Source organism: Centruroides vittatus, unplaced genomic scaffold (assembly GCF_030686945.1).
Source record: "Centruroides vittatus isolate TY-2023 unplaced genomic scaffold, ASM3068694v2 contig_4, whole genome shotgun sequence".
NCBI lineage: Eukaryota > Metazoa > Arthropoda > Arachnida > Scorpiones > Buthidae > Centruroides > Centruroides vittatus.
This window is the reverse complement of record NW_027122214.1, coordinates 4619469-4634880: the sequence shown is the minus strand read 5'-3', so window position 1 is coordinate 4634880 and position 15412 is coordinate 4619469. Positions and strand designations below refer to the sequence as shown.

General features: G+C 31.9%; 1 protein-coding gene and 1 long non-coding RNA gene across 2 annotated transcripts; one reads left to right on the top strand and one right to left on the bottom strand.

Annotated features, from left to right (window-relative positions):
• Positions 1-287: 287 nt before the first annotated feature.
• Positions 288-1122, top strand: LOC136976346 (uncharacterized). Its single transcript, XR_010880922.1, has 3 exons — positions 288-719; positions 814-862; positions 1108-1122. It is a non-coding gene; the product is annotated as an uncharacterized lncRNA (long non-coding RNA).
• A 1274-nt stretch (positions 1123-2396) lies between these two features.
• Positions 2397-14739, bottom strand: crim (QVR superfamily protein crim). The gene is made up of 4 exons (XM_067271593.1): positions 14576-14739; positions 12952-13092; positions 9396-9549; positions 2397-2696 (listed from the first exon to the last, which is right to left on the bottom strand). The coding sequence occupies exons 1-4, from the start codon at positions 14622-14624 to the stop codon at positions 2561-2563; spliced, it is 480 nt and encodes a 159-aa protein (XP_067127694.1). The 5' UTR covers positions 14625-14739; the 3' UTR covers positions 2397-2560.
• Positions 14740-15412: the final 673 nt, after the last annotated feature.

Here is a 15412-nt window from a genome sequence, read left to right as displayed (position 1 = left end):
AGCTGGGTATTCCACAAACACTATTTTAAGGCAATGGCTTCATATGAAGCCATATTACATGGCCCTATTTCAGTTGTAACAGCTGATGACTCACCTTACTCCTGCTAGGAAGCAGTTTTTTAATATACAGGGGGTTGCAGAAGTAGGTATACAGTTGGGAATCTGAAAAATACAAATGTTTGGTGTTCATTATTATTATTTTTATCATCTTTTATTAGTTCATATTCCTTATTTGTGATTTAATTTGTATATAAAATTGTTTTTTCTTCCTATTTTCTCTGTTTTTTTCCATAACAACTGTATACACTCAAACCTGTTTTTGTGCGATTTTTTTTTTTTGTGCAGTATATGAATTTTAATCAAATTGGTATAACACACAAAAAAATTGCACAAAACAAATCACGCAAACAAAAAATCGCACAAAAACAGGTTTGAGTGTACCTACTTTGGCACCCCCCTGTAGTAATGCATCACACAATATAAACTTGATAATTTCTGAATACATTTGAGCAGAAATGATGATAGTTGAAGCCATGACAATCATTTTGAATTATACATGAAATAATCATTTTTATTTTAAATATAAGGAATTGATACTGTTAAAATAGCTGAAATATTTTCCTTTTTAAAAACAACAGTTTCAGATATGAGACAAATGACAACACTAATTCTTAAATTAAAAAACTGTTTCTGTTCAATATAGAAAGTTGATTATAGAGGTAAATAATAATTAACATTGTTGTTTGCAATGTTTTTCTTGTCATTTCAATTAGCACTTATATTTTTGTTCATCTTATCCCATTTTCTCTTAAGATCTGATAATCACTACAGCAAGTCTTATCCAGTTTAAACAAAACAAAAGGTGTAGTTTTAAATGCTTCATTTATTCTGTTTAATGTTTCTAAACTACTTTATAAATCTAATTTTAAAACCAGCCATTGTAAATACTTTAGTAACTCAATAGATACTTTAAGTTGAAAATATAATTTATTAATGCAATTTAAACTCATCAGTCATATAAATTAATATGACTGATGAGTTTAAATTGCTGTTGTACTGAGTTTAAATTGATTGTTGTACTAATAATATATATATATTTATATTTAGCTTGATATACAGAACAAGGATGAACTAAACACTATTATTATTATTGTAATCCTGTGACTAAGAGAGCTCAAACAAATCATGGAATGGAGTTACTTTTTGGTAAACGGAATACTTTCCAAAACTTTTTTGTTATAAGACAAATGTTTTGTTAAATTGGTCACCTAAGTAAAAAAATAAAAGGAACATGGCTGGTGGTGTTTACATTTAATAAATAAAAATGACTTTTTTACACGGGTAAACACCTTGCTTTAGTCCTTCTTTTGCAGAGGCAGTAGCCTAAAAAGGAAGGTCGTCTCCATAACTTTGCTTTAGTCCTTCTTTTTCGCTGTTTCACCATCAGCAATCAGGTAAACACTTTGTGAATTTTAAGGATTGCTGATGGTGAAACAGCGAAAAAGAAGGACTAAAGCAAGGTGTTTACCCGTGTAAAAAACTCATTTTTATTTATTAAATGTAAATAACACCAGCCATGTCCCTTTTATTTTTTTACTTAAATGTAATATTATGATAGTGGCAAAAAACACCAGAAGACACTCTACCCATTTTTATATTTTTACATTTTTTGTGGAGGCAGTATCCTAAAAAAGGAAGGTAGTCTCTGTAACTTTGTGAATTTTAAGGATTGCTGATGGTGAAATGGCAAAAAAGAAGGACTAAAGCAAGATGTTTACCTGTGTAAAAAAGTTGTATTTATATTTTTATTTATTAAATTTAAAAAACTGTTTAAAGATGTTTTGTTAAGACTATCTTGCTGTTGAGATATTATCTGGAGGCTAAGGCATATTTCTATTCAGACCAGAAATTACAGTAATGTTAGTTTTGATTCTTATTAATTTATTTAGACTTATGTCATTTTAATTTTTTAGCATTATGTTAATTATTATGCATATCTATGGTAGAAATACTTCATTCTTGGACTGATACAAAATTCTATTATAAAAATTTACAACTTACCACTAAGCAGAAAAATCATATTTTTTTCAATTACATGTTTGTGCAGGATCAAAACATTGTCTTTTAATCTTCAGCCAATGACTAAAACCCTAGAAGTTGGAATGTTCCTCATAAGCAGGGCTGTAAAGTTAGTGATTCATACTGGTGATAAAAAAAAGTAGCACACTATCATCTCACTAAAGTTGAAGTCAATACATTTTTAATATCATGATAATTCACCAGTACCAACTCCACAGTCCTACTAATAAGTTTCAAATAATGCTTTTAGGAAATATACTATCCACAAGTCACATATTAGTGTTCAGCTGAACACTTAAAATGATTCAACAACCAACATATTTTAAAAATAATTTATTACAGTTTTCTTTATTATAAATTGTAAAAATCACTACAGTGATTTAAAAAATAATGGAATATGAGAGATTCATATACATGCCAAGTATATTCTTGCATATGACAAAATTACAAAATGTTACTAATACATTTATTTAAATAATAATTATAATAATTTGACTGATAAATAAGACACAAAGAGTGAGAAGAAAATGCTCAAGATAGATCCACTTCTGAGACTGGCCTCGTTGCACCACTGGTCAAAGTCACAAAAACAGTAAGTGATGTTCGTCCAGTAATCCCTAAAAATAGCGTCTTGTCAGAATTTGAAATCTTACATTTGTCAATTAACACAATTTGAAACAACCCAGGGTTCCCAATAAGCACGACAATGTGTACACATGCCTAACAATTCAGAATCATCAACAAAAATTTTTGGTGGTATGTGTTGCACACACAACTATTTGTTTGGTCTTCCCTCCAAAATGTCTAATTCTGAACTTCATTTATAAAACTAGCAGGTGCACACTATATCGTGTTGCAATGTAGATTTAAGTATATTTAAATGTTAACAAATGCAAACAAAATTGTAACGAAAATTTGTTCAAAATAAATCATTATGTTGATTTGTCCCAAATATCCATAGCCAAAAATGTGCAGGGATGCAGAATATGTCCAATTGCAAATACAAGGTTGGGGAAAATTTACGGCAGAAAAAATATGCCAACACACACACAAAGTGGAGTAGCTTCTCGGCTAAGCCTATGGAGATGAATTTCCCAAATTAACCTATCATTGACTGAACTGATCAGAAGCAAAGTAAATTGTTATGAACTTGCAATAAGGTCAGATTGGTTTCCTTTACAGAACCACGATTTCAATTTTTACAAAAATCCAAAAGCAAGACAGAGCTATAAAAAGAATTTAAAAGAAAATCCCTATCAAGTAGGTGAAATTTTGTGTTGGTTTGAATTAAAATGAAATATTCAGTTTTTTGCGTAGAAAATTTGCAAATTAGTGATAATGTTTTTGGACATAAAAAAAAACCTAAGATTTTGACAGAAATGGTTTTGCACTGTGTCCTGTGCTTACTGATGCCATTAATGACCTATTTTTAACTATTTCAATTTAACTTCTACTAATCAACATATTACATCAAGTTTATAATTCTATCCTATGACAAAGAATGCTTTAAGCACATGTTATTAACATTTAATTAAAACTGGCTGCACATAATTAATTTGATTTTTCCAAATTATGTAACATTTTAGGAATAAATTAATAATTGTTAGTATGCAACATATTTTTGGGAAAAATTTTTCCTGAAAATAATGTTGACCCCTAAAAATTAGAACAGTACATTTTTTGGGCATATCTTTTTTGAAGTGTCACTATCACCTTCAAAGATGGCAGATCGTAGACTTACAATAAATATTAGTGTGGATTCTGCTATCTGTAAAAATATCAGCAATCAGGTCCTTAATATGATGAGCATACAGCCATTGCTCTAATATCACCAACACATACATTGGACTGAAATATATCGAAAGAAATGCCAAACACGGACTTATACATAATTAATGCTTTTAAAAACACAAGAGCTATATCTTCCCAACTGGCATCTAAGAAGAAAGTTGCATTGCATTATTTTCCCATTTTAAAACTAGCTGACATGAGCTTCCATGGACTTCCATGTCATAGAAATTTTTAAAATCCCAAATTACAATTGTTTTTGTTTATATTAAAATGGTATGAAAGTGCTAAAAATAGAGATTGTTTATTTAAATTTGTCTAATTCACTGAAGAAGGCCTATGATATTAGGTCAAACATTCTGATTTATTAATTAAATTTACTGCAGTTCTACTGCAGTAAATTTAATAAACAGGCAGTTACAGTATTTCAGAATAAACAGACCACCTTGTATGTAAGGTATTAACGTATGTGTTTTAAGAGGGTAGAGATTGGTGGGATGAGCACTTTCAACAAAGTAATCTAGGATCAAAATCAAATATTAGCAGCCCACAGAAGATTTGGACTCACTACCTCCAGACTTTTTCCTCTGGGGATACATTGTATTCTATGAAACCAGAGGCAAGGCTACCGGAGTATGAGCACAAACTCTAAATGCTGGAACCACTTTATTCCCCTTAGAATTGGTGTCTGTCTTCCCAATGTCAGCAAATTCTACTGAATAGTGGGCAAAGCCCTACCAAAATATATTTTTTTGGAAAATTTTTGTAATTAAAAAGAGAGAAAGAAAAGAATACAGCAACATGAAAGTCAAGAAGGATGGCTTTCGCTATCCTTCTTGACTTTCATGTTGCCGTATTCATGTTGCATGTTTCCAGAAGAAATTCATGTTGCCGTATTCATGTTGCATGTTTCCAGAAGAAATTCTGGACACTTTTTATCAGCCCCTGTATGAAACGAAGAACTGTCCATCTGTATCATTTCAGCTTTTGATTCTATCAGAGAGTGGGAACCAAATTTTGTCCTACTCTGTCATAGTACTAACAAAATTGGTGGTCACTACTTCGGTTACTGATATTTTTCTGCATATGTATGTATGTACAACCTATAACTCATCCCAAGAGAGAAAAAATTAATTAATGTGAGGCATGATGATGGTTAAATAAATATTCTGTGTATGTATATATATAATACATACATATATATATATACATATATATATAATATATATATATATATATATGTATTATTATCTATATATATAAAAACGAATGTATGTCTGTCTGTTCGTCCTTCATGCATTACCACACCATTTATCCGATTGCCATGAAACTTCGGGAAGTTGTTTAATACACTCCCGCGAAGGTTTGTGGCATATGTGAAGACCACCATTTCCCCCCTTTCAAAAATATATTTATGTATGGATTAAGGCTTTCATGTCCAACAGATGGCGCTAACTTCCGACGACTTAAGTTTGCTTTTCTGTGAGAACGGACTAAAGAAGATCATTTTCTATCTATCTAAATAAATAAAATATAACGTTTGTTTGTTCCTACCGATTCCTTTGAAATTTTGACACAACGTTGCATTCGAATATGCATGTGTTTTTATATAATATACATGTCGAAATTCCTCCTACTGGGGTGAGATGGACGGGATTAAGGCTTACCGTGAAGAACTCGACTTCTATTATACTATTTTACATGCAGTTTTTTGCGTTTTTGACTGCGTTTTAATAGGTTACGTCAACAGAATATACACTAAAAAGGGATTTTTCGATATTCCCCAGCGGGGAGAGGGACAGAATTAAGGCTTACTGTGAAGAACTCTGCTTTTATTATACTATTTTAGACGCGTTTTTGATTGCGTTTTAATAGGGTACGTCAAGAGAATGACTGTACACTAAGAAGGGATTTTTTGAAATTCATCCCACGGGGGAAATGTTATACATTTATAATAGGTACATTTTGAGCCACAACAACGCATGGCCGGGTCAGCTAGTATTTATATATATATATATATGTACATTTGACATTTAGTTATGTCAAAAAAAGATTCATAAGAACATTTCCCTGACTTTTTTGAAATCCCAATATCTATTCTCCCCTTAGTAAAGTTATTCTTCCCTTTATCCTAAACTGCAATTGTTAATTTTTTTGGCACACTACAGTTTTTTTTTATTTTAAGAAATGCAAGTCCTATTGAAAATTATTATCAATCATATAATACATCTTAATTACAAAACAATACAATATACAGTGGACCCTCGCAAAACAAATTGTAAAAATTTGACTTGCTTAATGAGTGATGGGGAGAATCCTGGATTGTGTGCATGGTCCATCACTCTGTGTTTAGCACTCCTTCCGCTAGCATCTTAGTGTTGTCGTGTTCACACACATCACATATAAACATCGACAATCATAGCCCATTATATAATAAACACTCCATCTCATACTAAATTTAATGACCAATTTCAAATTAAATTTTAGAAATGTCTAAATAAAAAATTAATTATAAATAATTATTAAATTTAATATGAGATGGCAGCATAACTGCCTACCTCTAGGTCAAATTAATTAATTTCTAATATTTAATTATAGCCTTTACATATGCTAAATTCTTGGGCTATCATTTGGGGTCTTCATCAGACATATTATCTGTGATTTTTATGTTTTCCGTAAATTGAATTCGCATTCCAGCTTGGTTCATTCCATGCTAGAAGAAAAGATGAAGACGATTCATGCTTCTTAACAATGTATATTGTGTAATTTTCTTTGAATAAACGTTATATATAAAATATTTGCGTATTTTTTCAACATGGAACGCATTATCTTATTTTATATTAATTTCTATGGGAAACACTGTTTCACATTATGAGTAAGATTCCGGAATGAATTATGCTCGTTAAGCGAGGTTCCACTGTAATCTTATTGACAAACTACATTTCTCATTGACTAATTTTTTTTAAATTATTTGTTTGTTATTAGATCACTGTAAATTTTACAATAGTACAATTGGGATTATAAAAATTCTTTAAATCTGCCATAAAAGCTTAATTAAAATACTTCTTAAATGCCTTAATCTTTCTTAAATTTGAGTAATTTGTACATTTAAGACTTACATTCTAGAAACATTGAATTACACAGTTGTCTTCTTATACTTAAAAAAAATTTCTCTCATACTTAAAATGTTTTCACTTAAATTAAAATGCAGTTATATATCAATGGTTGGTTCATAAAATAACGCAATCCTTGTTAGGGAATCGGCTATTACATAAGCATGTGAACTCCAGTGGTATGTAACTTATCTGCATGGTGGTTGGAAAAGTGAAGTAGCTGCAGGATACAAATGGTTATTGGATTTTCATGAGGGAAAAGAACTGCCAAAACATCTATAAAAGTTTATGGACAGATAAGAGATATCTATGTGCAAGTTTTGAAATGGAAACCAAAACACCGAGTTTGCTTCAATGTGCCACAAATCATTCAAGCCAATCAACACATCACTTTGTATGCAATAGTGCAAATCAATAAGGGATGGCGCAACAATCTTGCACAAAAAACTTGCCTACAGAAAGTTCTGCACCAAATGAGTTCACAAACCATGACATACAGACATGTAGATTGAGGCATGTCTAAAACTTAACCCACCATCACCAATAAAATGATCTGTTTTTGTAGAGCATTATGACCAAAGACGAGTCATGGTATCATCATTACGTACCTGTTGAAGCAAACGTCACTGCAGAGGAAACATCTTGGGTCACTGCAACCATGCAAAGCTCCATCACAATTGATCACGGGGAAAGCGATGATGGATATTTTTTCTTTGACTATCAGAGTTTGCCGTAGATTAATCATTGCTCCAAACTGGAGAAGTTCAATGCAACACACTGAAGGTTACACACAGCCGTCAAGAACAAATAACCCAAGCCATCTAACTGCTAAAGTCCAATTCCACGATCCCATTCAATTCCTGACCACATACTGCTGCTACTCAAGCCACAATGTCAACTTTTGCTGGACTCTTACCATATCTGCCCTACCATGTGACTAATACGTTTTTGGACTATTAAAACAACTCTGATGTTGAGGTTCAGTAGGTAGTTGTTTAATCTTCCAGCAGCAAGTATCTCGTTTGGATATTAGCTATCAGGGTTTGTGTTAGAAAAATAAATGTTTTTTCTAGCTATTTACAATGGTCAATTCCTTAATAAAACATGTATATGGTTGTATTAATAAGAAAAATATTTTTGTTTTTTGAATTTATTCTTCACACAAAGCAGCATTATAAAAAAAATCTCTTTTTGTTTATTATAATTTTACAAATCATTTATGTATGAATACATTTGAAGACGAAGAGTGAAAAATGCAATAGCTTCCACTAAAGCAAGTGAAATATCAAGTAGAAACTTAATCCCTGTGAGCAAAGAATAGCAACTGCAAAGACTTGAGAAGCTAAAGCTGCCAATTGCCAAGAACTGAGGACAAAGGAATTAGGGGTATATAAGACCATTCAACCTTCTTTTGTATATAGTTGTACTTAAAAGAAATATATCATAAAAATAAAGGTACTTACACTCTAAATAAACAAGGATAAATGATAATCAATAAAAACTGTTCCTGAAGGATGGCGTTAATTATGAAATTCAGTAAGAAAAGCAACTGTGTAGAGAATTTATTGATGAAACTATAGTTTGATTGATTGAATATATTGTTTATGAAGGCAACTAAAATTTTGGCAATTATAACTGAAACAAAAGAACATTTTATACTTTAGAATAAACTTATTTTCCATAAACATATACAGCTCTTGAAATGTAATCATAACAAAAAGTACCTTAAATTTAAAAGCACTTTGATTAAGATGAGAGCAATTTCAAATATTATTCCTTTATCATTCATTTCATCCAGTTTACCAGACATCTTTTCTGTTAAAATGGAGACAAGGTCTGAAGATGACAATCTAAAAAATGTTAAAATAAATTGACAAATTTCCTTTTTTTTTTTTTTGTTAAATAAGAAGTGAGAGGGATAACGTTCAGTTAGTTCTTGAAATTATCTTGAATACTGTACAGTATGTTAGATATAATTTTTGTAAACATTTCAACTTATATGAAAAATATGAAATTTGAAAATAATATACCTTCACTTTTCCATTTTAGCCTTAATTTATAAACCATACGATTCTCTGCCAAAAATCTGAAACTAAACTTAATTTTGAAATTGAGTAGAATAATAGTAACATGAATAACTTTATACAGGTTGTTTTATGCTAAGAGCTGTCTGTTACCCAAAACAAAATCTAGAACACTACTTGCAACCCAAGATATATTGCATATCCTGCTAAATTTATAAGATCTATATCCTTCACAGACTAACATACTCATCCTTGCTATAGCTCATCGCAGCAACCGACCAAGATTTATGAAACACGCTTAACAATTTGACGATTAAACTTTTTTTTAAACTACAAATCAAGATAATTATAACTAAAATTTTTTATTATGCTACAACAACAAAGAATTTACCTTTTCAGTTCAAGCTGCTTGACAGTATTTTCCACGTAGACTGCCAGTTTTGGCTGTGCGGCTGCTGGACGGCAACCCTCGAAACGATCTGCAGGTATATCCTTGCGCAGCCCTTCCAAATTTGACAGACATTCTCTTGTTATTAACTTTTCAGCTGTGTTAACAAAAGACAATGAAATTTAGAGCTTTAGAAATCTGCCATTATTTAGCTCTTGTAGCTCAATTTAAAAATTTTTTAAAATTAATTATTTAATATGCAGGCAGTCCTCAACATGAAACTTTATTGTCTGATAAAAGCTGGATAATAAAGTTTTGTGTTATAAAAGTTCTATTCCCAGAGTTCTAAAATTAAAATCTCTTAATGTAAGGAAGTTTTATTTTTCTGCAGTGAATATGTCACAAGCATAAAACATTTAACCATGGCTTTAACATTTTATACGTGGTACGATCCAAAAGTTCGGGTAATGCAGTAATCTACAACAATAAAAGCATGTATTTGAAGTTACAGCGTATGAAATGGATTCTACCTAACCACCTCTATGTGTTCAGGTTAATTTCACTCATGTCATGTGATTAAATCGCGAGTGCTGCTATTTTTTCCCGGAGATAGTTACCTTTGTCCTGCGACGTAATCAAAGTGGAGTTTCAAGAACAACCTCCAACATTAAATTTTGTCAGCGTTTAGGTAAAACACCTACGGAGATTTTAAAATTGCTAAGAAAGGTGTACGGTGATTCTACAGTGAAAGGTCACGGTGAAGTCGAAATGTTGGGGGTTGTTCTTGAAACTCTACTTTGATTACGTCGCAGGACAAAAGTAACTATCTCCGGAAAAAAACAGCAGCGTCGTGGTTTAATCACATGACATGGGTGAAATTAACCTGAACACGTAGAGGTGGTTTGGTAGAATCCATTTCATATGCTGTAACTTCAAATACATGCTTTTGTTGTCGTAGATTACTGCATTCCCCGAACTTTTGAATCGTACCACGTATAAACAGAAACTATACAATAAAAATTAATTATCAAAATCAAAACTGGCAATATGTGTCACCAAACAATAACTTGAATTTTTTAATATAGTAATTTAACGTTATTGTCACAATGCAAAGTCACCTAAAAATTTACTTAACTTCAACATAGGATAGACTATTCACAAAAATATACATTTTCGAGTCTATTTTTTAATCCTTTAACACAACCACAAAAGTAACAGTTACAATGGTTTTGAAGAATAAAATTCCTTAACAAAGGTAATAATAGGTAAAAAAATTTACAAAGTTAAAAATGATCAAGTGCCAGCCTTTTATTTGAGGATCTAACACCTTTACATTAAAAACAAAAAGGAAATCTTCTCACCATACTATACAATCCTTATAACTCGTACCTACCACCAGACGGCTAGAAGCAGTTATAAATTGGATAAGGATTGTATAGTATGGTGAGAAGATTTCTGTGAAATGATCTGTGGAATGAGGAGCCCATAGAATTGAGCAGGAATTCCTTTGACCAGGAAATTTATTGTCCAAGAATTTGTGATTGAATTGTTATCACAAGATATTTATTGTTTCTTTGACAATTCAATCACAAATTCTTATTAAGCATCTTAATCCAGTCGACAAACAGCAGACTCTAACTTACGGTCAGGTAACTCACAAGTAAGATGATTCGTATCTTGGTACTTGGTAAAGTACACTTGGTAAAGTAAATTTTGGTAACTCGATAAAGTAAATTAATGAGTCAACTTGTAAAGTGAGCCAATGTGGTTTGGTGACTCGGCTAAGTTTGTAGAACCAGGGCTGCATTCCGGTCACTGTCTCTGGTCTCTCGTCTCTCACAAGCCGGTTGCCGATTGGCTAATCCAAATGATTAGCCAATCGGCAACCGGCTTGTGAGAAACAAGAGACCAGAGATGGTGACCAGAATACAGCCCCTGGTCAGTTGACTCTAAAAGATCATCTTCAGCTCAGATAGAGGTTCCTCAATAAGTGACCACAAAAATGAAGATGGCTTATTTCTTAAGGGGCTGCTAGAGCCATAACTGTTTACAGCTAATTGACCTCTTGAAGGTTTGTCCATTCTTATTGTTTTAGTATTACAGTCTATATATCCAGAACTTTATTTAACTTTAACTCAGTTAAAAAGTAAGTTAAAAGAATAGCTAATCAACTTTGATTTGTTTAGCTCTCTTATTGCAACATTAATTTTCATGGTAATAAAATAATTATTATAATTCTTTTCCTGTATATAATTCATGTTATAAAGCACCTAATATTGATTATTTAGATTATAAAGTTTTATAAAATAAAATGTTATTTCTATAAAAATATTGCAGTCTATTTTAATGAAATATGTCTTTAAATAATAACTTAATAATTTTTGTTTTAATAACATACATTATATTTTTTTGTGCCCATTCAGTTCCTCCTTAGACTGCCATATTGAATTACTCTATATATGTATATTGTAGAAATTAATAACTACATTAAGAAAAAGTAATTTTTTTTTAAAGGGCCATCCGGGGATACTATAGATTACTATCTATGGAATTTCGAGACTGAGTATATATCTGAACTGAGGGGACCGAGACAAGTTCAACAATACCCTACTTTTGGACCGGAGACAAAAAATAAAAAAGTTATCATACTTTTTTCCAGCGATTGCGTGATGATAGGGAGTCGCGTCGCTCTCACCGTTAAGTCGGCCTCGCTATCGCAATCAGGAGTCGCGTCGCTTGCCGTTAAAATTGCCTTTAGTAGACGTTTCCCCCTTTTTTACTTTGTTCAAGAACTACCGTGAATCAATAACTAGTGACGTTTAGCACATGGCGGCCTGCCGGCGGCTCCCCTCCGGGAGGTCAGTCGAGAGCACGAACAGTTGGAATGGCTGCCACATTCGCTGCCATAAGTAACATTAACCGAAATGGCGATCGCGCAATGATCGGAAGTCGCGTCACTCTCTCCGCTCTCGTATCGCGTGTTTAACCCTACTGAAGATGACCGTAGTCCGACATCATGGTTTGCAGACTTTACAGCAAGATGGCAGTACTAGCAACTATGGTGCCATCTTCATGAGAGCATTAAAAAAGTATGGTAAGTGAAAAAGTATGATAACTTTTTATTTTTCGTCTCCGGTCCAAAAATAGGGTACCATTGAACTCGTCTCAGTCCCGAGTTCCAATATATAATCAAAGTCCTGAAATTCCATAGGGGATAATCTATAGTACACCCGGCCATCCTTTTAAAAATCCTGCATACAGGCCTGGAGTGATGTACAATGCAAAATGATAATCTATTTGAGATAGATAATATGCCAAAAGAAAGGGTCCTATAATTAAATTACAATTTCTCCTATATTTCTTTAAGGATTTTAGAATATAAATTGTAGTTTTTCTATATACGAATATCAATATCACTATATAAAATTTCATCTCTGTTTAAACATTATTTAACGAATGGCTATTTGTACCGTACATATTAAAAATTTACAAAAAATAAAAATCAAATTGTTTTTTAATTCGTGTACATAAAATTAATTTTAATTAAAAATAATGTTACCTCCTCTTCTTTCAATAATTTTAACACATTTGTCATTGTCTTTGGGACAGGTGATGGAATGATGAATCCTCCAGTCTAAATAGTCACCACATCCGGGTTGGGTGCTTACACAACTGTAACACCATAGACTTTCACTACCTCCTAAAAACAATTTATTCAGATTTATTATTACACATAAAATGTTTTTGGTAATCATTTCTCTTTAGAACTAATTACCATACTTTTCATAAAATATTAATAATAATAATCATCTTTTAACACCATATTAATAATGAAAATCTCGACAATGCAATAAGAGACTCTCCTATTATTCTAAGATCTAGATTCAAACATGATCAAATATTTTGTAAATTAGTGATTAAGATATAGCAGGATGCCTCTTCAACAGTAATGCTACCTTATGGAAATTTTGATAAATTAAAAAGTCAAGTACACCAATGATCCCTTTGAGCCGTAGAAGTAAAACTAACAAGAGGACTTCCAAAGACAGATGGAGCAAATGAATAGGATCAAAACAGACACCAGATTAGCACTGTATCAAATTAAAATGCTGTATTCGTGTAGAATGCAACTTCTGAATCCTTTACTCTAAATTTAGAGACAATTAATTACTACTAAATTTAAATGTCAATCACACATGACCCCTAGGATGCACAAATAGTTTCTCAGACGAGAATTAAGCTTGTTTTTCAAATAAAGAGCGGGTTAATCGACGTTTGTATTAAATTTCATTAAATAAGGCATTTAAAGATGTTTTAAGATTAACACCGGACGATTGCTTACAATCATTTGGCAATTACCGGAATTTAAAATGTTATTTTTAAAATTGTTGAAATTTTAAAAACGACATAATGGTAACAGATTAGTTTCGTATCAACTATAAACATTTGTCATATATAATTTTGGGAAAACTTTTAACCTAAATTTTGTCATTAATGTAGAACCATATACGGTTTTATGACATTTAAATATATATATATATGATATATTGTTTCAGAACTATATATATATATACGTAGTGTATTGCGATATCAAAATCTTCCATCAACGATAATTTCTAATTAATTTGATATTAACATACTATATTAAATTGTATATAACAGATTTAGAAATCTCTAAATACCAAATTTGTACCTCAAATTGTAAACAAGATTACGTCAACAGAATGACAATTATGATTTATAAAAGGCATAATCGTCATCAAAAAGTATACGTTTGAATAGAATTTGTACATTGATATAGAACTGTGGCTATGAAAAAAACGATTTAATAAATAAATAAATTCGGGTTTGTCATTTTGAGAATTTTAAAAATCCATCCGGAAAAGTGGATTTTTAAATTCACTTAAATTTACCATCCATTAATTAAGGAATAGATTACGATCCATTAATTTTAATCGATTCGTTTGATTGTGGATATTAATTAATTTTATATAAAATCTATGCGAATTTTTGAATTTCCATCGTAGAATTAACCATTTGCAATAGATTTACTTTTATCGCGTGTGACACACAAAGACAGGTAAACGACACTTAAATATTGGCATTGTCTTCCTCTCTTCCGTCCATAATAATAAAAAAACTGGCATTATTTCGACGGAAAGGTATCAAAAACTTAGCATTACCTGTAATGAACAGATTCAGGACGGACAGGATAAAAACAAGCAACTTCATACTGCCACCATTGGGTGTGCCTCTTCCTCCCAGGTAACTCGCACCGATCCTATTGGTTATTTCGCCCAGGTATTTTACCTGTAGATAACCGCTTACCTGACTGGATGTTTTTTCCCCGTTGCCACTTTGGGAGTTATAAATTCAATTAATCAAAATTCTTTTCGGTTTACATTTTTGATGTTTTTTATTCATTAGTTAACAATAATATTGTTATCAGTTCAGTTTCGAATACGGTTTTTCGATAAAATAATAAAATGCGCGTAGAAAATTTTAAACAGTAAAAGGTATGTAAGTATTGGTTGTTCTAGCAATCGAATTGTATTGTATTAAAGCACAACACTTATTTATGCATCCGGGTCTTTTACCATTATGGTCTGCTTTCGCACATCTTTTAAGACGCCATCTTGATTGGGAGAAGAGTGTGAATTTATAACAGCAAAATTTTTAGTTTAGGTACGAAAATCGTGTTATAGAGCAAAGAGCACGTTGCTAATGCGTCTATGTTGCAAAGGAAAATAAAGAAATGCAAACTTTTCTTTTTGCTCTTTTTGTTCAGTGGGCATTGAGAGGGCCGTTTTATCGAGTCCACTGCGAGTTTGGCCAGGCCCACAAAGAGGCGACCGGTGAGGAATGGGCCCGACATATTCGGGATCACCTCCCAAAAAAGTCCTTAGATTTTTTGACTCGTCCGGATTCGTTCGCGGCCCCCAGAGCGGAATGCCGATAACTTAACCGCACGGCAATCGGACCGTCAAGCTGTCATATTTAGCCGCATAGATTGAAAAACG